The 19,671-nt window shown below is 33.3% G+C and overlaps 5 protein-coding genes across 11 annotated transcripts; 4 read left to right on the top strand and 1 right to left on the bottom strand.

Annotated features, from left to right (window-relative positions):
• Positions 1-211: 211 nt before the first annotated feature.
• On the top strand, positions 212-1,950 carry LOC136346568 (small ribosomal subunit protein uS11A). Its single transcript, XM_066295825.1, has 3 exons — positions 212-283; positions 567-811; positions 1,661-1,950. The coding sequence occupies exons 2-3, from the start codon at positions 575-577 to the stop codon at positions 1,877-1,879; spliced, it is 456 nt and encodes a 151-aa protein (XP_066151922.1). The 5' UTR covers positions 212-283; positions 567-574; the 3' UTR covers positions 1,880-1,950.
• Positions 1,951-2,278: 328 nt separating this feature from the next.
• On the top strand, positions 2,279-5,513 carry LOC136346401 (uncharacterized). Of its 3 annotated transcripts, none has more exons than XR_010733291.1 (5): positions 2,279-2,469; positions 2,525-2,812; positions 3,022-3,421; positions 4,340-4,665; positions 5,301-5,513. XR_010733291.1 is itself a non-coding variant. In XM_066295521.1 (5 exons), exons 1-4 carry the CDS (start codon positions 2,344-2,346, stop codon positions 4,633-4,635), a joined length of 1,110 nt encoding a protein of 369 aa, XP_066151618.1. In that variant the 5' UTR covers positions 2,279-2,343; the 3' UTR covers positions 4,636-4,669; positions 5,301-5,513. The 3 variants fall into 3 exon arrangements, 1 of the variants encoding a protein (XP_066151618.1); XR_010733290.1 differs by having other exon boundaries at positions 4,340-4,669; XM_066295521.1 differs by having other exon boundaries at positions 3,022-3,411; positions 4,330-4,669.
• A 323-nt stretch (positions 5,514-5,836) lies between these two features.
• On the bottom strand, positions 5,837-12,107 carry Usp12-46 (Ubiquitin-specific protease 12/46). Its single transcript, XM_066295520.1, has 9 exons — positions 11,972-12,107; positions 11,473-11,553; positions 11,204-11,420; positions 11,064-11,144; positions 10,864-11,006; positions 9,875-10,063; positions 9,650-9,796; positions 9,450-9,593; positions 5,837-9,392 (listed from the first exon to the last, which is right to left on the bottom strand). The coding sequence occupies exons 1-9, from the start codon at positions 11,972-11,974 to the stop codon at positions 9,285-9,287; spliced, it is 1,113 nt and encodes a 370-aa protein (XP_066151617.1). The 5' UTR covers positions 11,975-12,107; the 3' UTR covers positions 5,837-9,284.
• A 514-nt stretch (positions 12,108-12,621) lies between these two features.
• On the top strand, positions 12,622-17,400 carry Bap111 (Brahma associated protein 111kD). Of its 5 annotated transcripts, none has more exons than XM_066295535.1 (16): positions 12,622-12,782; positions 12,839-12,908; positions 13,274-13,318; positions 13,703-13,743; positions 13,805-13,882; positions 13,942-14,151; positions 14,211-14,295; positions 14,387-14,479; positions 14,533-14,675; positions 15,012-15,143; positions 15,201-15,371; positions 15,425-15,634; positions 15,686-15,848; positions 15,927-16,129; positions 16,189-16,338; positions 17,199-17,400. In XM_066295535.1, the coding sequence occupies exons 2-16, from the start codon at positions 12,845-12,847 to the stop codon at positions 17,250-17,252; spliced, it is 1,842 nt and encodes a 613-aa protein (XP_066151632.1). In that variant the 5' UTR covers positions 12,622-12,782; positions 12,839-12,844; the 3' UTR covers positions 17,253-17,400. The 5 variants fall into 5 exon arrangements, with proteins under 5 accessions (XP_066151632.1, XP_066151631.1, XP_066151630.1 ...); XM_066295534.1 differs by having other exon boundaries at positions 14,378-14,479; XM_066295533.1 differs by having other exon boundaries at positions 14,369-14,479; positions 15,936-16,129.
• A 166-nt stretch (positions 17,401-17,566) lies between these two features.
• Positions 17,567-19,276, top strand: LOC136346411 (cathepsin O-like). Its single transcript, XM_066295538.1, has 4 exons — positions 17,567-18,015; positions 18,062-18,361; positions 18,421-18,650; positions 18,717-19,276. Exons 1-4 carry the CDS (start codon positions 17,833-17,835, stop codon positions 19,012-19,014), a joined length of 1,011 nt encoding a protein of 336 aa, XP_066151635.1. The 5' UTR covers positions 17,567-17,832; the 3' UTR covers positions 19,015-19,276.
• The last annotated feature ends 395 nt before the right edge of the window (positions 19,277-19,671 follow it).

Below are 19,671 nucleotides of genomic sequence, written 5' to 3'. Positions count from 1 at the left end.
GTACCTCTATTTTTAGAAAATATATACATTGTTTTGTTTGCCTTAATTTTTATATGTTTGTCGTGTGGAAAATGAAATGATATGAACTTAAGCCTTCAACAATAATTTCTATTGTCTGTCCTTTAGTTTTTGTAAAAGTTACCCTTTTACTCTACGATAAAAGTGATTAGAGTGAAGGAAAACTTGAAAACACCTAAGTGTCAATGCCAGTTGTCAAATTGAAATAAACACAAACGTCAAATAAATAATCCTTTTTAAAACCAAAGTTTGTGTTTTGTGGAAGGTGGGTTCGAAAAACTGTTAATTTGCTCATTTTCCTTATATTTATTAAACAAATTCAAGTGTATATCATTTATTAAAGGACTTATTAATTACGTATTTTAAAAATTACCGTAAGAACTTGCTCCTTTGGTTGGATGATCCCGGGTGAAAATTTGGTTCCTTTCAATCTTTCACCGTATCTCTTCACTCGAACGTCTGAAACTCCAAACAAAACAAAACCGAGTTACTCAGAAGACAAGGCATTATTTATCCTAATAATTTCGGAACTCTATTATTGTTTTCAGGCGAAAGTATGGCACCAAGAAAGGGAAAAGTACAAAAAGAGGAAGTGCAAGTGTCCCTAGGACCCCAAGTCCGTGAGGGTGAAGTTGTCTTTGGAGTTGCCCACATTTTCGCCAGTTTCAACGATACTTTCGTACATGTCACTGATTTGTCGGGAAGAGAAACAATCTCCAGAGTTACAGGAGGAATGAAAGTAAAGGCAGATCGTGACGAGGCCTCCCCTTATGCTGCTATGTTGGCTGCTCAAGTAAGTAATAATAAATGTTTTTTTTTGTGGTAGCGTTGATGTTTTTTTTATTATTTAGGAATATCAAAATATTATTTAAAGTCTTTATTGCATGAGATATTATTTGCTTACTTTTTTCTTTTATTTGGCAATGTCTCATTTTCAAAGGGTAAAGTTCTATAACCAAGTATTATTATAGTGATAGGATAATGGTTCTGATTAAAATGAGACATTACTTGATGATCATAGTCCTTAACCTAAACAAAACTTTGGGACATAAAATTGCAATATAGTGATGTTCTTCTTAAATCTGTTGGATACTTATTTCCATTCTAAATGGTAAGCCAAATAGATTTATTTAGAGAGTTTACACTAGTGGAGGCAACTTTTACTATTGTAAACTTGATCTGATTTATTTCTTTTTTAAGTTGCTGAGTTGGGGGACAAAATGTGTTATAGTAAATTTATCATTTGTCTTGCTTGAATTACCCATTAAATAGTGAAATTTACTGATTTAAAAGATTCTAATAATTTTTAAAATTTTCTATAATATAAAAAACTAACTTAAATTAAACAATTTTGATTTTTGTTTATTAATGCATGTGAGATTGAGCAAGTTTCTTCCCAATTTATTTTTGATTGCAAGCTTATAAGTGTTATAATTTCCATGGATAACAAGTAAGAAACCAATGAGGAACCTTTATTTTTTATTTAATAAGTTTAATCTTCTAGGTGCTTTTAGATCAAAGTACTAGAAACTTTTTCTTGAAGATAATTTATGTAGAAATTAGTTTTCACATTTTCATGGATATTATTCTTTTGGTATATGTACTGGGACTTCAATCTATTCAGATTTAAATGTTTTTCCAGGATGTAGCTGAAAAATGCAAGTCTCTTGGTATCACAGCCCTACACATTAAGCTCAGAGCTACAGGAGGCAACAAAACAAAAACTCCAGGTCCCGGAGCTCAAAGCGCCCTTCGCGCATTGGCTCGTTCCAATATGAAAATCGGCCGTATTGAGGACGTGACGCCTATCCCGTCTGATTCAACCCGCAGGAAGGGTGGACGGCGTGGTCGTAGATTGTAAATTTATGTTTATGTATAATGATTAGAACAGTTTGTTCTATTCATTTTAAGTAATAAAATGACTTTAATTTATTCAGTTTTTTAATTTAGTAAAACGTTTTTTTTCCCAACGATAATCGGGAGATAATTATCCCCTTGACCCATAAAATTTCTTTATTGTCAAATAGGCGTCGTTTTTTTGCAAATAGGTAAAATTAATTGTTTTTCTTAATTGTAATGCACACAGAAATTTAGAAATGTCTAAAAAACAAATATCTGTTATAGTTTTCAAATGTTTTCACCAAATCTCCTTGGAAGTAAAAAAATTCGTTTGCAACGTTGCCACATTATTAATTCCAGAGCTGGTTTTCTGAGTAATGCTATGATTTGGATCAGCTAACTTCCTTTTGCGTATGTATTGTCCAGTGTTTACAGAGGAGTTAGAATTAGAGTTTGAGTTACGGGAGTGCTATTGTTTACTCCCAAATGAATTTAACGGAAGGAATTTGTTTCTTATGTGTAAAAAGAACAAAGATTGTTGTCCCACAAGAATCTGCTGCTATCTTCAGCTTTCTTCCAAATATTTTACCAAATTCTGTTAGTGGTCTTCAGGTGCATTCTCTTCATATTAAACATTGAGCAGCTCCTTCAGCATTTTATTTTTTAGTTATTTGAAGTCACTTCAAAAAATCTAAATGTATGTCCGCCTTGCCTGGGGCATATCGTCGAATTAGCAGAATACAAAAATCAAATAAATGATTTTTGTGAATCTCAAAGTCAATGTAGTTTATGCAAAAGCATCAAGTATTTAGTTGATATCAAAGACTGGACCCATTTTGATAACTTACTTCAGAATATTCAAGCTAAACGGAAAAACCGGTGTTCTGTATGTATTCGATGCATTTCATCCTTGGATTTACTTGAGACAATGAAAGTAAATTTCTTTAAGGAATATGTAAGTATGAGGTTAAAATGGAAATTGGTACAGCAATCTAAGGAATAACTTAACAAGTTTTTTTCACCATTAAGAAATATATTAAGGAAGTGGGTGCCAATCCCACAATTTGGCCAAGAGTTTTTTTTACATATTTTACTAAGTTTTTAAATATTAAAAGCCAGGCTAAACAATATCTTATATAGGCTTCATATATATTTTTCTTCCAGCCTCAATTGTCTCATCATGATGCAGCACCTAGCAAAAAAATTATATCCATTAAAAATTCTGACACCCCAGAAAGGAAATTCTCTAAGAAAATATCTGTAAGATATTCTTCACAATTTAACTTGGAGAGTGACTCTAAACAATTAAATGAATTAAAACTGAAGAATAATTTAAAGAATTTAAAATCTCTTAATCAGAGTAATATTAACATTGATGACAAACTCAAATGGGATGACAAATTACTAAACCAAATTGTTTCTGTTAATATCAATGGATTAACTCCTTTAAAGGATTGTAAAAGCCGTAAGAGAAAAAATGGGAGTCTTAAGAGGAACTCTTTTAGAGAATTTACATCAAGACATTCATATTTCAAGATCAAATTGAAATCAAAGGCAAGTTGGTGTTTTAGTCAGTAGGTTGGAGTAAGGTTTGGAGAGATGGATTCAAAGATATCACAGAGATCCAAGTTAAAATTCAGTATAAATCAGGCCTTACTTATGGGGGTTATTTTTCTTTAAATTGAAATTGATTGAGATTAAGTGAATATTTTATTCTTTTTAAGGATTGTTGGATATTTCATATTGTCATCATTACTGAATAGCATTATTTCAAAGGATGTTCTTTATATTTTTATTGTTTTGAGGTGATTTTATTTAAGGGCTTTCTGTTGGTTATAGAGATATTGTCAAATTTTGGTTTTCAAAAACTTGAGTTGGTATGAATTACTAAATGAATTATTAAAAAATATTATGAATCATAATAGATTCTTGGATTGACTTGAAAACACCGTGTTGCATCAGCTCTTTTCATTACCAATAACACAATATAGTTAACTTGGTTTTTTCTACTAATGGGAATGGGGAACTATCAAAGACCAAATTTAGAAAAAATGAACACAAATTCTAATTGACTTTAATTAAAACAAATGTCAGTTTCGTATTTATGCAACTTTGGTATAATAAAGAGCTCGTGTTGTAGAAAATTTTCATAAAATCTCAGAAAATAAAAAAAATTTTGGCAACGCTTGCTATTGTAGGATTTAAAGTCAATGCCCTTTTACTGGAATCTAGTAAATTTGTAATTGAAATTAAGAATTAAAAAAAATTATTATGTGGCCTTGTGATTTCCATTTTGACAAGTTCAATGGTGTTTCAGTTAAAGAGAAAAGTAAGCTACTTTACACATATTATATTTCAAATTTGCGCAAGATTAACTAGTCCATCTGTCTTGACTTAATTCCCAACAGGTTTTTCTATACTTTTTAAGAGATTTTAGGTCTGTTAGACGTTCCAAAGACTTCTTATTTTCAGATAACACGAGGCAAGGTCAAAAAGCTTAAACCAAAATCTCAAAATCTATTACTAAACCGCAAAGAACTGATAGTGAACCTTAGAAAACTCGATATTAGCACTCTCAACCATATTGAATCGCCGACTAAAGCTAGTCTTGATATGCTGCTGTCAGGAGACTCTTATTCCAGCAGCAGAAAATCGGATAAACATGTCTCTTTCTCCAGCGATTTACTTGAGGAAGGCAATATTTTGAAAAAGAATAGTGGCAACGGATCGCCATTGAAGTCCGTGCTAAAGAAGAATTTTAACGAAGTTAATCCATAATGCATTGTCCGAGCAAGAATTTATAATGAGGTGAGTAACATTAATAGAGAAACTAAATTTCAGAATTCAGACGGGCAGTTCTACACGTTTAAAACCTACGTTAAAGCGATATAAAAAAAATAGTGATAGGGTCTTTGAGGTTCAAAAATAGTTACGAAATGTAAATACTGTGGTATTGACACCAAGAAGAGTCGTTAAGAGTATGGATTCTAAAGAGAATAATGATGTAACAAAGCTCTATGTTCGAAGAAAATACTCTTTATCGAGTCAGTCTAAAAGATATGACGATTTCTCATAGGAAATTTGGGTTTACTGAGATCCACAAATTATCTTAGTGATAATGAAGATGATGTTATCAAACGCACGAAAAGAAATTTAATTTAGATGGTTGAAGACGAAGAATTAGTAAGTTTCGCGGTGAACCCTAATGAGCTTAAGAATAATGATACAAATTATGGGAATTAGCATTAAAAGTCTGTTAGGCACATATTGTTTATGCTGCCGATGCTTTTGCTACTGCGGCAGACTTTCGACTCTGACCGCTGATGGTTCAGATGTTATTGATAGAAACGTAGTTTTCATATTTACGTTTGTTGTTTTTTTCTTTATTAAAATACAGCATTCTGATGGTTTTTTCGATCTTTCAACTAGTTCGGTTTTTCCAGATATCAACATTTACAAAGAATGATCGGCCGAATTGGAAGAGTTAGGTCGAAAGAGAACCAGTTTATTGTTAGTACTAGTTGTGTTTTTCCCAAAATTGCAATACCAAACTTATAGCCAGGTGTGTTTTTGATCTTATAAAATTTGAATGGCTTTAATTCTACATTAATTGCGTACTACATATTTAGAAATACAGACTTTAATATTATTTAAAATGAGGCATTTGTGATTTCAGTTTTATTATTTATTTTATCTTAAAGATTCCAATATAAATATTTTATTAGTCAAATACCAAGAAGAAGCCGTTTAAAATTGTTGCTTTAATTCGGAAAATTGTTTAAAAATAACGTGCATCCAGATGAATCCCGGATGGTACCGGATCTGCACTGTGAAAGACGCGAAGGTATTCCAACGAAGAAGATAACGAGTATCCTCCGCAACTATTTATTTAAAAATGTCGAGAACTAATTTATTGGTCTAAAAATCATCTGTTTCAATAAGCGACATTGCGGTTTTTACCTTCAACTAAAATGCTAAGCCAATTTAATAAAATTTAATAACCATAATTTATTATATTATTTACAAAATAAAAATAGTATCTGCTAAGCAGTATTCGCCTTAAATATTCTGAATTGGGAATCTGAACAAATTTACATACATCTTAGACATTTTACAAAGGCCTAATCCTTAATTAACAATTGTCTTATAAATAGATAAATTAGTTTCTTTATATCAATAAATATGTTATTTTTACAAAGTTTTGATTGAATTTTACTCATTTTTATTGCTACACGCTTTAAATTATCTGGACAATCGTAGAAAACAACAACCAAGTTTGTCTGAATTGTTCAGTATTCCTCTATTGTAACATTGATGATTTCGTTATTGAAATAAGTTGTGAGAATGAATGACGCTTAAACTGATAATGTTAGCGCTTAAATTTCGGAAGTGCTGTGGAAGTAAAATTTTATGCAAAATAAGCACTGGTGGTTCAATCAAGTTAATGACATATAAATTGCTTTTACAGAGAATATTTTACATTAAAAAATTAATAATTTATATTGTTAGATTTCTAAAAGAACCTAATTGCCCAATAAATAATTTTTATAATACATATATAAACTTTGGCTCTCTCTGCATTTCTACGTTAAAATTACGGACGACGATGGTATTTAGAATTCCCCATTTTGGCCTGACCTAAGGATAAATACCTCTTTCTCTCTAGAAATGGCTAATTTTGGAGTGATCCAAAAAAGGTATTTTCTTGCGGCAGTTAAAAATTAATATTCTGAATGTTTCGCAATTAGGGACGAGAAATGAATATGTCCATATATTACAAATTCTGGACAAATTTGAGAGGAAACATTCAGCATATTTTAATACGACACCTCCGCCAAATTTCGCTAGAGATATTTTTAAAAAACTCAACTACACCTGAAAAAGGAACTAAGTTAAGAATAACTTTAACGAAAAATATTTACAAAACCTGCTTTATACACCTATGGAATATGTCCACTTTAGTACGGAAAGTTTAGAATAGAAGAAAATATTATGTTTGTTTACACAATACATCACAAAACGTAGCAAATACTAAAGGCATAATCATTGTAGGAGTTATCGGCAAAATTCTCAAAAAAGCTGTGTAACACAATCGGACACAGTCCGAAAAAGCAAAAGACGGTTTAGATCAATCCGTCTTTCGAATGTAAACCATAAGTGATTAATTAAGTTGATAGCGAAAATAAGCATTCATTGTTCGCAAAGGAACAAGGGGTCCTACAGACGGGCCACTTGTCATGCTACCGTTTCACGCCTTTTAGATAATGTAAAGGTCTCTCTCGCCTTTAAATCCGCGTTTCTTCCATCCTTCCATTCCAACCTTACCATCTAGGGTATTTGAGCACAACACAATATCAGATTATGAATTAAATCGTGTCGGATCGAGTACCTATTCATATAATCAAAACATCTGTATGGGTCCTTGTCTGACGCTGAGTATTATGACATCCCCCAAAAGTCTACTAAGGATAAACCATACTCTGATCTTAGGTCTGCTTCAAACAGAGGTAAACCGATTCCACATAGGGAGAAATATGCGTGGTATATCGGTCCGGTACATATTGTTTTTATTGGAACAAAACATCTTATCTGAATACTTCTCCTGTACTATAGTTTGCAAATAACTACCGTCACTCTAATTCGAAAGTCATGTCGCAACCTGCTTGTTCTCATTATTCCGTGGATAAGGGGAACAGGTACAAAAACAGCGGTCGGATCAGTGCGACGTACATAATTATAATGGCAAACGCCATTTAAAAAAACTGCGTGTTATGAAATTATTTCATTCTTTGCCAATTTTTGGTGGCCTTTTAAAGCCGTTAATCGCGGAATTAAGAACAGTGTAAAAAAGGCTCACAGCATTTTCATAGTTTCAATTGAAATGCGAATATTAATGGTACAAACACGAACTCACGGAACTTATATTGTATAATTTTCTAAACTTGGCCAGTACATTATCGCATGTGCTGATGAATCACTCTTCTTTTTACCAAGTATAACGGGTCTCCGCCAATCTTCGGATTGGCACCTTTATGTATTTTCACCCACCACGATCTGCTCTCGCACGGCAGGATTTTCTTAAATACCTAAGGATTCGATCTTTTTTTGAGCTCAAGAAAAACTTTGCAGCGTCTCAAAATGTCCGGAGACTCACCATCGACTCCGAAACATTTCATCGCGGTATTTCAATTTGGGAACGTTGTCCAAACTATTTCCTAAACCGTCTTGCTCAGTCACAATAACGCTATTTCGATTATTCCTTCTCAACGATGATAAAAAAAAGTCATCTACTTAAATTCATTGCTTTTAACTAAGTTGAACAGACGAACAACTATCATTTGCAACAGTCGCAAAAAGGTAGCAACTTCCGGGCTCGAGTAACGCCCACCTTAATGTAAGAGGTATGCGCTTAGTGCTCCTAATTGGCATGTTTTATGTTTACAACCTGGTCTGTGTCGTAAAAGGACGAAACATAAAAGTCGCTCGTATCATATTTATTATTCACACACTTTAAAAATCAGTTTTTAACTTTTCTGTAAAATCCATTAAAATGGACTTAACAAGTCAACACTTTAAGTCGATGATATGTCAATTTATCCATTGTTATTGGCTGCAGAAGGTAAGTTAACATCTCTATCAAATGGACCTTGCTTTGTAGTAGGGCGAAAAGTAAAATTTCTCTACTAGTGAGGGTCGCTTTAAAAGTTCAGTTTAATATTTAAACTTAAAATCAACAAAAATTTGCATTTTATAACTTACCGTAAACTCGAAACTGCGGTTTAACGAATACCAATATTTCGAGTCTAATTCAAACATTAATTCGAAGTTACAGCTTAAAAGAGGTTATTTTACGACTATTAGGCCAATGCAAGTAGAAACATATATAGTGATTTCGATGAATATCATTAAATTAGAAATTATTGAAGATTTTCGATTTGATATTTAATATTTAAAACACAATAGTTCACTAAAACATCTAGAAGCACTCATTTTCTCAATATCTTCAGTTTAAGCTTAAAGTGTTACCTAAAATGTTTAAACTGAAATTTCGCTGATGATTATAAAAATAACCCGTAACGCAACAAAATCGCTGATACATGCAACAGATTTATTGTTTCGATCCACACTGCTACTAAGATCTTGCCGACAACTCCAGTACAACGTCCTGATATCAACTCAACAGAATGTAGGGAGGAACTTTTGACTAATGCCGACTAAAACTCCTCCCACCCAAAACGATGACCTGTGGCTACTTTCGGCAACAACAAACTGTTTTCGAACGGAAAAAAAACATAAAAAGGCGGCTAGAAAATGTAATTATTAGTTCAGTTCTTTTTGATATCGGAATCAGTTTGCCCTTGCCATAAGCACGATTTCAGTATCGCGCTTCTCGGCCACGAAAACGGCTTCCTCACCATGGCATTGACTCATAAACTCTCGCGGCTCTGATAGAATAGGATGTAGCCTGTTTCCGACGATTTCTGCGTGTCAGAAGTCAAGCCGTAGAAGTCTTCTATTGCTGACGAGTCAATTTTCTACATAAAAAACATATTTTCTTACTGATGTTTTTGAGCCGGAAAAATGGAACTTACATCGACTTGATCGTCGTCGAACAGTAGCCAAAATCCATGGCTTTTAACTATACTAATGTAGTGTCCTCTATTTGGGCCACTTCCACAATGTATCACAACTGCTACTAGATCATATAACCTGTCAGGATTGACTGCGTCATCCGACTAAAAAAAGTATTACTTTTTTGTCAAAAAGGTAATTCTTTTCTAGCAAAACCTACAGTATTAAATAACCTAAGTTCAAGCGGAAAAACCACCCGATGAGAAACTTTTATATGCCTATTGTACTGTTCTACATATTTGAACCGTTTTAGATGTAGTGCTAGAATAGTTGGCAGTTTTTTCACCCTCATCCTCTTTTGGGCTTCCTGTGAACAAAAAAGCAATGACCAAAAAATTACAACAAAACAAACTACCAATAATTCTTCTATGGACGAAAAACTCACCTGATAACTGCAACAATTATCACACTTAAACTTATTATCACTACACAAAGTCTCTGTATTACTAAAACATCGTAAACAATGCGTAATCGATGTGTTTTGTTCAATGTCCACCTGCAAGTCGAAAAAGTCCTCGTCCTTACTGCTCACATTCTCACAGTTCAGGCACTTTGTTTCACTTGTAAGGATCCCCTAGAAATAAAATTCATATACACAGTAAAAAATTAAATCGTATTACTTGAACGCCAAACACAGCTGTATTGCCTCAAAAACTTAATTTAAAAAAATTTAAATATAAAATCGCGCCACTTCTTAACACCTGTTGAAAATGCTAATTTTACCATTTGTCAAATGATAAAAGCTGTGAGAGCAAGCTGTCAAAATTAGTAATATAAAATGTTAGATTTTTTTTATGTTTCATGAGAGTAAATTTTCATATTAAACAGAAAGATAGAAAATTCACCAGAAAATTTCCATAAATGGAATACTACAGTTCAGAAACTTTCCATCTTTACATTCGTAGTAAAAATTTGAATATTCCCACCTTCTGCAATTTAGAGAAACTGGATCTAGCAATTACCAACGTTTTGTAGTAAACAAACGATCAAACGGTAGAAAACGATATCTACTTCATTTAAATTGTTAGTAATCTTTAATTAATACACCAAAAATTTTGAATGATAACAAGGTTGACAGGGGATAAACTAATGCCATTTCCTTGTAAACCTTTATTAAATTTTGTTTGTAGTGGAATCAAAGAAGAATGAGCACATGTAACTTTTTTTAATATTAAATATAAAATTTTGACATATGAACTAAGAATTTGACAAAACTGAATATCTTATTTGGAAAATTTCACAAAAAATTTTTCATCATTGAGTAGTTTTCCTGGAGAAACTAAAGCAGGAAAACTTGAAAAAAGCCATCCATATTCTTGTACTCTCTTTAAATTTGATTGTTTTATGATTTTTTACCTTTAATTTAATTCTTACCTGGAATATTTCCTGAACCCAAGTGGGCTCTGACTGATTCTGGGTAGTATTGGCTGTACCATTTTCTCCTGCCCCTTTATTTTTATTAATATTATTTGTAGTGACTGTTGTGTTATTGGTTGTTGTATTTGTTTGACGTTCCGCTAAAATTTCAATAATAAACATCTCAATAAACATGCAGATTAATACCTTGAACATACCTAAAATTATTTCACTAATATGATTAATTAAGTAGTTCAAAAATTCATGAGCATCCTGCTGCATGTAGTTATCAAATTCCTCTGAAATGAACAGACAAAATTATCAGCCTAGACAATATTTCAATCTCATAACAACATGCCTTTTTCCTTCCTTAACCTAGCAATAAACTTTTTGGGGGCTATAGAGCCCACTTTTTTCTTTTGTGTAGCAATGCTGTGGAACAAATCTGCTAGGCATGTAAGCAGAGTTTCCTTGGTCCGTTTGTTTTTTGCCTTGTACTCGAGCACCTTGTCACGAAAGGGTTTACAAAAATACAAGGCTTGCAGCACTGAGTTGCTGTAGCAGGTGTTGCCAAACTATAAGGTTATTTTAAAGGCATTTGCTATGTAGGTAAGGTGTGGTTCTTACATTAACTAAACCGAAGTAGTGTTCATTACAAGGAAACTGCTCAGATCCAATATCTTTCTCAAGCTGGGATATGTTGGCACCCTGAAAAATGCACTGAATTTAACACAAGTTAAAAAAAATAGCAAATTTAAATCAACTAAACGGCGTGATATAATTAGAATATATCAACATATTCTTAACCTACTAAGACCTTAAAGGGCTTATTTAAAATAAAATATTGTGACAGCTCTTGGGCATACACCCTTTGAAAATATTTGCCCTACTACCAAACTAAAATATCTGAGACTACTGGGGCATAATGCTGGAGCTGCATGGAATAAATTTCTACTAAATATATTCGCTAATCTAACGAACTATCTAAATAGCAGGAAATAAAAGGAACCAGTGTAAAGCGCCTGTGACTCCTGCGAGTGGACCGCACAGTTTGCAAAGAAACACGGTAAATACTCAATACTAAGGGTTTCTCTAACTCTATCTAAGTTAAGATTGCTTTACTTACCATATTATATTAACTAATCCATCACGTTTGAGTTAAAAAGGGGCCATTTAACGAAAATAATAAACAATTCTGCCCCATTATCGCATATTTGACAGCTGTTGCCATTTTCGATTTCCAACATCAACTAACGGATACAACGAGGTCGAAATAATGAATTCATTAAATGGTTTATTTTTTATTTATAATTTACAAAACTTAATATTGAATTTAAGTAATATAAAAGATAGTTATTTGTACTAAAACATACCATAACGTTTAAGAGAAATTAACCAAGGGAGCACTAATAATTGCAACATTCTTAAAATTAACTTCAAGAAATACTCTCGATCCACTACCTCGTTAACTTCTAATGGAGCATGTTCTATTCGGAATGGCACTGCGCATGCAAATTATACTCTTACCACTCTTAGAATCCTTTGTAGACAAAGTAGACATAATTAACAATTTTTTTAGGAAAATTTATTAAGTTATTTCATAGTTTGAGTATATAGTTTATAAGAAACGCATAAAAAGAAATCTCTAAATTTCTTCTAAAGTTGAAATATGTTGCAAAATGAAAATAAATTTGAATGAGGAATGAGTGTCCAGTTCTACTTCGTAAACGCCCTTAGTGCTTTAATGTTCTAATTAGGGTTGCAGGTAATACCGCTAATCTCTATGTTGACGTTGACAGAACGCTTCTCTTCAGTTTACGTTTTATTATTATTTTTACTGTTAAATAAATTTTAGCCAATTTTTATCGTAATTTCAAAATTCTTCATTAACGACTTCATATAATCAAAAGAACAGTGTTTTTAGTGATTATTTAAAGGTAACTGAAATAGCTAACCTCTTCGAATATTTTTTAATCTTCTAAAATTTTGCCAGAGGACAATGGCCCTTCCAGTGAACTACAAGCAAGTAGCCATGCAAGTGGCGAGTCCCCAGGCCACAAGCCGTAAGACAAATCTTCCTATATTTATAAAAGTAGTTGGTTGAATTATTAGTTAAAATATTTGATATATTCCAGAATTAGATCTGCTTGAGATCGCATGAGTAAAGTGGAAGATAAACCTATGTTAAACTGTACAATAGATGGTCAGATTTTATAAATAAAAAGCATGTTACTTATGCCCTAGGTCGACTACAATTTACTTTTAATAAATCTACCTTTAAGCAGAATTGAAAGCAATTTGTACTAATGCTCTGCATCCACTGGATATTTCCAAAATAAGCCATTTAAAAGGCTTTTATTTAGTACAATATGCTAGGAGTTTAGTAGAATAGTGCTGATGATATGCTTTGTTTGTGTTTGTTGTTCAGATTTGATGTCAGCTGGCGCTCCCATGACTTTCAACATATTGAAAGGTAACTGCCTTTTTATTCTTTACATAGTTATTAACAATATCTAATTTCCTTGTAAAGCTTTAGTTCAATGCTTTGCCTTAACTGGAATATTAATTAAATAAAGCACACAAGTGCAAATTTGGTATGAAATATATCAATGTTATTAGTACAATTTGGTAGCTTTATGGTGATGCTTATTAAGTTCTCAGCTATCAAACAATTTTTGATATTTTGCTAGTCAAACTTAATAAGCAAACTACTAAGTAACTATTATGAGATTTTATAAGGTAAGTTTGTAGTTTTTAGCTTGAAGGGCATGCTTTAAATTAATTGTTTGTTGTGATATTTTCTGGTTGCATTTGGAGGAAGTATTAGTGGGGTAAAAACCTTATTTCACTTTTATAGAAAGACTCAGAGCATCAGGAAGTGCTGGCTCATCTTCAGGAGTAAGTTAAAAAAATATATTCATAAGTTCTATAATTTAATATTATTGACCTATTTTCACAGAAAGAGACTAATCCATTTATTTCAACTCCAAGTGGAAATCCTACATTTGTACCTCAAAAACTTGGGGCAGGAAAAACAGTAAGACTCATGAAATATACTTTTTAAATATTCCATAAACCAATTTTTTTATTGTTTAGAAAACTGAGTCAAAAATCCCAAAACCACCTAAGGCACCAGAAAAACCTTTGATGCCTTATATGAGGTACAGTCGAAAAGTGTGGGATACAGTTAAAGCCCAAAACTCAGATTTAAAATTATGGGAAATAGGAAAAATTATTGGGTCTATGTGGAGAGATTTGCCAGAGGAGGAAAAACAAGAGTATATTGAGGAATATGAACTTGAAAAAGTGCTCTAATTTAAAAAATCTTTATAGAATAAATTTTAGTCTCAAATTAATCATTTTAGATTGAATATGAAAAATCTCTGAAAACATACCATAGCTCCCCTGCATACCAATCATACATTCAAGCGAAGAATAAGGGAAAATCTGGTAAGAACAACTTCAGAGTTCTTAGCTATTTCACATAAAAACATTCCTGATAATTCTAAGAATTATAAAATAGCTATTTTAGCTGCTCAAGGCCCTGATGGAGACTCCCATGAAAGATCATCCAGTTCATCAAAGCAAGCTGCAGACCGCAGAATTGAGATTCAACCTGCAGAAGATGAAGATGGTACAGTTATTAATATTTATTTCTTTCAGATACATTTAAGTTGATTTTTCCAGATCAAGATGAAGGATATTCAGTGAAGCATTTGGCCTATGCACGTTACCTTCGAAATCATAGACTGATTAACGAAATTTTCTCAGATTCGGTAGTTCCAGATGTAAGATCGGTGGTCACAACTGGAAGAATGCAGGTGTTGAAGGTATGTTTTAGGGGATTATATTGTATCATGTTGAATTGGGTGAACTAGCAATAATTTTTTATTGCAACCTGAGATTTATTACGTGCAACTTAAAGTAAAACGCCCTCTGTTTTGATGGTAATCCCCTAAGTATCTTATCAACATAACCACCTCTCTAACAGGAGTCTTGTTTAGACCTTCTGGCATAATTTTGCTTTGATGAATAAATTAAATATTCGGCGTTAGTGATTGATGGACATTCTATCTAACCATATTATATATATGTATATAACGTTAGATTAGCGGTTTTCCTTTCATTTCACCTCACAAAAAGAAGAAATTATTTTTGTTATTTAGAGACAAGTACAATCTTTGACAATGCACCAGAAGAAACTTGAAGCTGAATTACAGCAAATTGAAGAGAAATTTGAGGCGAAAAAGAGGAAATTTGTCGAGAGTAGCGAGCAGTTTCAGGATGAATTAAAGAAGGTGCATATTCATGATTTGTGGTAAAAAATATTTTTTGTGTGAAAAATATTTTTGCAGCATTGCAAACCTGCAGTCGATGAGGAAACCTTTTTAAATATGGTAGAGAGGCAGTATGAGATTGTAAAGAAAGAAAGGACAAAACCGCAGGATGAGCTTAAAAAACCTGTTGTAAACGGCACGGGGGCAATTTCTCCCGCCCCAGTTGTGCAACAAAATGGACAAGCTGAGGTTCATTGATATTTAACGCGAAAACTGGGAATTAATTTCAACCATAATTGCAGCCTGAACCCATGGACACAACACCTCCACCAGTGGTTCCAGCTAATGGAGCTTCATCGCCAAAGGAATCCCCAGAAAAGCCGACGGAAGCTGCTATCCAGCAGCCCCCTCGACTTCAACAGCAAGCTGTTCCCCCATCACATCAGGGACAACCACCCTCTCAGTATAATACCCCACCAGCACCACATGGCCCACCCCCTCATGTTTCACCCGTAAGTAAAAAAGAATTAGAAAGGGTGTGATGCTAAAAATGTGTTTTGAAGCCATCACATCAGGTTGCATCGGGCCCGCCACCATCGCCTCATCAACACCCTCAACCTCAGCCCCCACAGTCACAAGCACCACCACCACAACCTCATCCAGGACCTATGATGCCTCCAGCGCAAGGACCACCACAACCGTACCCTCAGCAATACCCATCTCAAGGTATACGAATAGAGTTTTAAAGGACGTGCTGATACGTTCATTTTGTATATGATTTGTGGGCGGTAGCATTGTAAAGAGGTTTTTTAGGAGCTCCTGTTGCCCCTCCTCAAGGAGTGCCACTACCGGCTAGACCTCCTCCTCCACATCAAGGCTACGGATATCCTCCAGGACAACAAGGCCCCAATTACCCCCCCCACCAGCAGGGATACCCCCCTGCAAGTCAATATCCTGGATACGGACACTATCCACCTCAAAACTATCCTCCACAATATCCTCCCCAGGTATGTATATTTGAGTTTCAATAATCATCATTTATTAGCAATTATTTACTTTATTTCAGAACCGACCTCCGCATCCGTATGCACCAGAAGCCCCGCTTGACGGTTCGGCGCCCCCTCCACCTTCTGCAGCACCTGCTCTACCTCCAGGCAATTATCAATCTCCTGACTCTACTCAAACGTCGCCAGTGGAGCCCGAGGAAAAAGGTAAGGTTGGTAAACGAATCACTCTCAATACAATAAATGGTGTGTTGGTAGATTGGAAGTACTGGTGACCGTGTCAAAAGTATAGTGTTAATGTTATTGGCATGTGGTATCGGTGATTTTTTTATATGTTTGTGTTATATTGGATCGCACAACTCAAAAGTGTAACAATAGGATTGTTGTTGTTTCTATGCGAAATATGGCTAAATCAAAAAACGATGCGAAATAGTTGGGAGTAGTAATCGATAAAAAACTGAAATTCACTTAACGTATTCCAATTATAAGAATTACTAAAGACGTAAAACATTTTCTGTCTCTGACGTCGAAAGATGAAAGGATCATTAAAAAAATTGCAAAATTCGTAAGTCTATCTGCTACACTACATACACATACTGAGAACAAATACAACGCAAACAACTGAACAATACATACAAGGAACAACAGATTACACTAAAACTTATTACAATGATTGGACATCCCGACAACCCACTACATAGTCTACCCAACCAATCAATTACTACACAAACACACACATAAGAAAAACTGAAAGACTGCAACAAAGCCAGAGAAGATGGACATATAATGCCTACAACTGGAGTATTTTGAACCCTCTTTGTCTGACAAGCCCATCTCGATTTCGTTTCCCTTCAACCACTTTATTGGAGCATTTCCATTTATAATTTATTTAGTTTCTTTGCATTTTATGGTTGATTATTTAAATATAGATGTAACTTTTATTGTCACAAGGGCGAAAAGGCCAAATAGTCAATAGCCTTTTTCTATGGAAATGAATTTAATGTCCTAAAGCTTTTGAAAGTGGATATATCTACCAAAAAAATCTGTGTTTTATGTTGTTTGTATTCGTTAGGAAAGAAAAAGGAAGGTGCCACTAGTGAAAAGGAACAAGAAGAAAAGTAATTGAAAAATCAGCTAATAATAGTTTTTAAGTATGTTGGACGTAAAGTCGATTAAAATAGTTTTAAAATGAATAGAAATTTATTATTAGTGATTTGTATTTCTCTAGAATAGCTCCAAATGAATTGAATAAACTTTATTGTACTGTGGTAAAATTGTATTTTAATTTCATTTATTTATAATTAAAAAAACAGCAGTTATTCGTATTATTTATCTATTTTTGGAACCAAATATGATGCATATCAATAAGAGAAGTTTAAAACATTTTTGGTATTAAGAATTTTAATGTCACGATAATTATAATGGTCTTGTGGTTTAATTTAAAATAGTTTCTGGCACTAAGTACAGCTTTTGTAGAATCAGGTGTTCAATGTTTATATTTACTTAAACCTAGCCTCAAAAAGGAAGCATTACGAACTGATATTATAAGTTAAAAATTGCATTGTTACAATTATCTTATTTACAAATTATAATCCTCATTACAATACTTATCGTTTGTTGATCAATTAATGATCATTTTATTTCTCTGCAAGTCTAGAACACAGGTATTTTTCATTTAAATTTACAGGCAAAACTACTCCTTCTAAATGCCAATTGATTACAAGACCTATCTGGAGGTAGGTTGCTATGTGGCCTTACTCTTCTTCATAATACCTATATACTACCCTAATAATCCGAATATCGAAGAAGCCTTTCAGGAGTACCTTGTAAAGTATAACAAATCTTACCCAGACAAGACTATATATAAACATCGATTGGATGCATTCAAAGTAACTTCTAAGTATTGTCTTCTATCCTTTCTTAAAATCATTCTAGAAATCCTTAGGATTGATTGACCTGTTGAACGTTAATAAAACAAACAATAATTCTGCAAAATATGGCCTTACAAAATTCTCAGATCTGACTCCTGAGGAATTCATGTTGTTTCAAAATAACAGGCACTTATCCGTTTCAAAATATGTTAAACGGAACAATGTAGACGAATTTTTTTGGGATGATAGTATACCCAAAATAGTTGACTGGAGGGAGGCAGGAATAGTTACCAAAGTAAAACAGCAAGAAAATTGTGGGGCATGCTGGGCTTTTGCTGTTACTGAGTGTCTAGAATCCATGCAGGTAACTTATGGATTTCTTTTTACTTGATAATGACTTATGAAAATTTCTTAAAATAACAGGCAATCAAAGATAAAAAGTTGGTAGAATTAAGTGTTCAGCAAATGATTGATTGCTCAACATACAATAGAGGATGTGAGGGAGGGGACATTTGCTCTTTACTACAGTGGCTGAAAGACTACAATGTTACCGTAGCTAATGAGACTGATTATCCCCTTAAGCTCAAGGACCAAAAATGCCAGAGGAGAGATATCAAAGGAGGAGTTCAAGTTAAGGATTATGTCTGTAAAAAGTTAGTGATCAATTGATGTACTTGATGATATGATACAATTTATTAGAATATTTTATGATATTTTAGTTTTGTTGGGCGGGAAAGTGTCATCTTAAAACTTTTAGCTACAAACGGACCAGTAGCTGTAGGCGTGAATGGTCAAACTTGGCAAAACTATGTGGGGGGTATAATTCAGTTTCACTGTGATGACAATTTAAGCCATGCAGTTCAAATTGTGGGTTACAATCTAACTGCAGACATACCTTATTATATTGTGCGCAATTCGTGGGGTGAAGATTTCGGAGACAATGGCTATTTGTATATTGCCATTGGGAGCAATATGTGTGGGGTAGGATATGAAGTAGCAGCTTTAACTCTCATTTAAAAGGCTCGTGATAGTTTTTTGGTTTATTGAGACCAGAGTTTAATCTAAGTAAAAAAGCAAAAGATAATATTGAAAAAACTTCAAATATTTAGGGAATGGTCTGTAAAATTAGAATGTGACATAATAAAAAACTAAATTGAACATACAATGTAGGCTTCAGTAAAAAATGTGCCATTTTTTAAAGCTTAATTTTAAGAGTTATCTGGAATTGCATTAATTTGTAAGAATTACAATATATTTACTGTTGATATTTAGAGACAAATTCAAATGATTTTTTATTATTTTCTGTGAAACCTACGTTAAAAACCTGTTTGAACTACATAGTTTCTTTTACTTCCTTTAAAAGGACATTTTCGATAATAATTATTGTATATAATTAAGAAACACCTTCAAGCGGAAACGAAACGCGGATAACCATATCTTAATTTAAACTGACCTTTGCAAACAATCTCCAATACAGTCAAACTAATATGAACACTCAATGCTATGAACAAAGCAAAATCTCGTTGGTGTGAATAATATAATTAAAATTATATTCTTATTTAAATATATATTTAATCATACACACATTATTGTAAAGATTCCCCTTATTAAACACCGTACAACACCCCATATAGACGGCTTTGGGCTGTACTGACAGTTGTTACATGATAAAAC

The sequence above is a fragment of the Euwallacea fornicatus genome, chromosome 23 (genome assembly GCF_040115645.1).
Source record: "Euwallacea fornicatus isolate EFF26 chromosome 23, ASM4011564v1, whole genome shotgun sequence".
Taxonomy (NCBI): Eukaryota; Metazoa; Arthropoda; class Insecta; order Coleoptera; family Curculionidae; genus Euwallacea; species Euwallacea fornicatus.
This window is presented reverse-complemented; position numbering and strand designations above follow the sequence as displayed.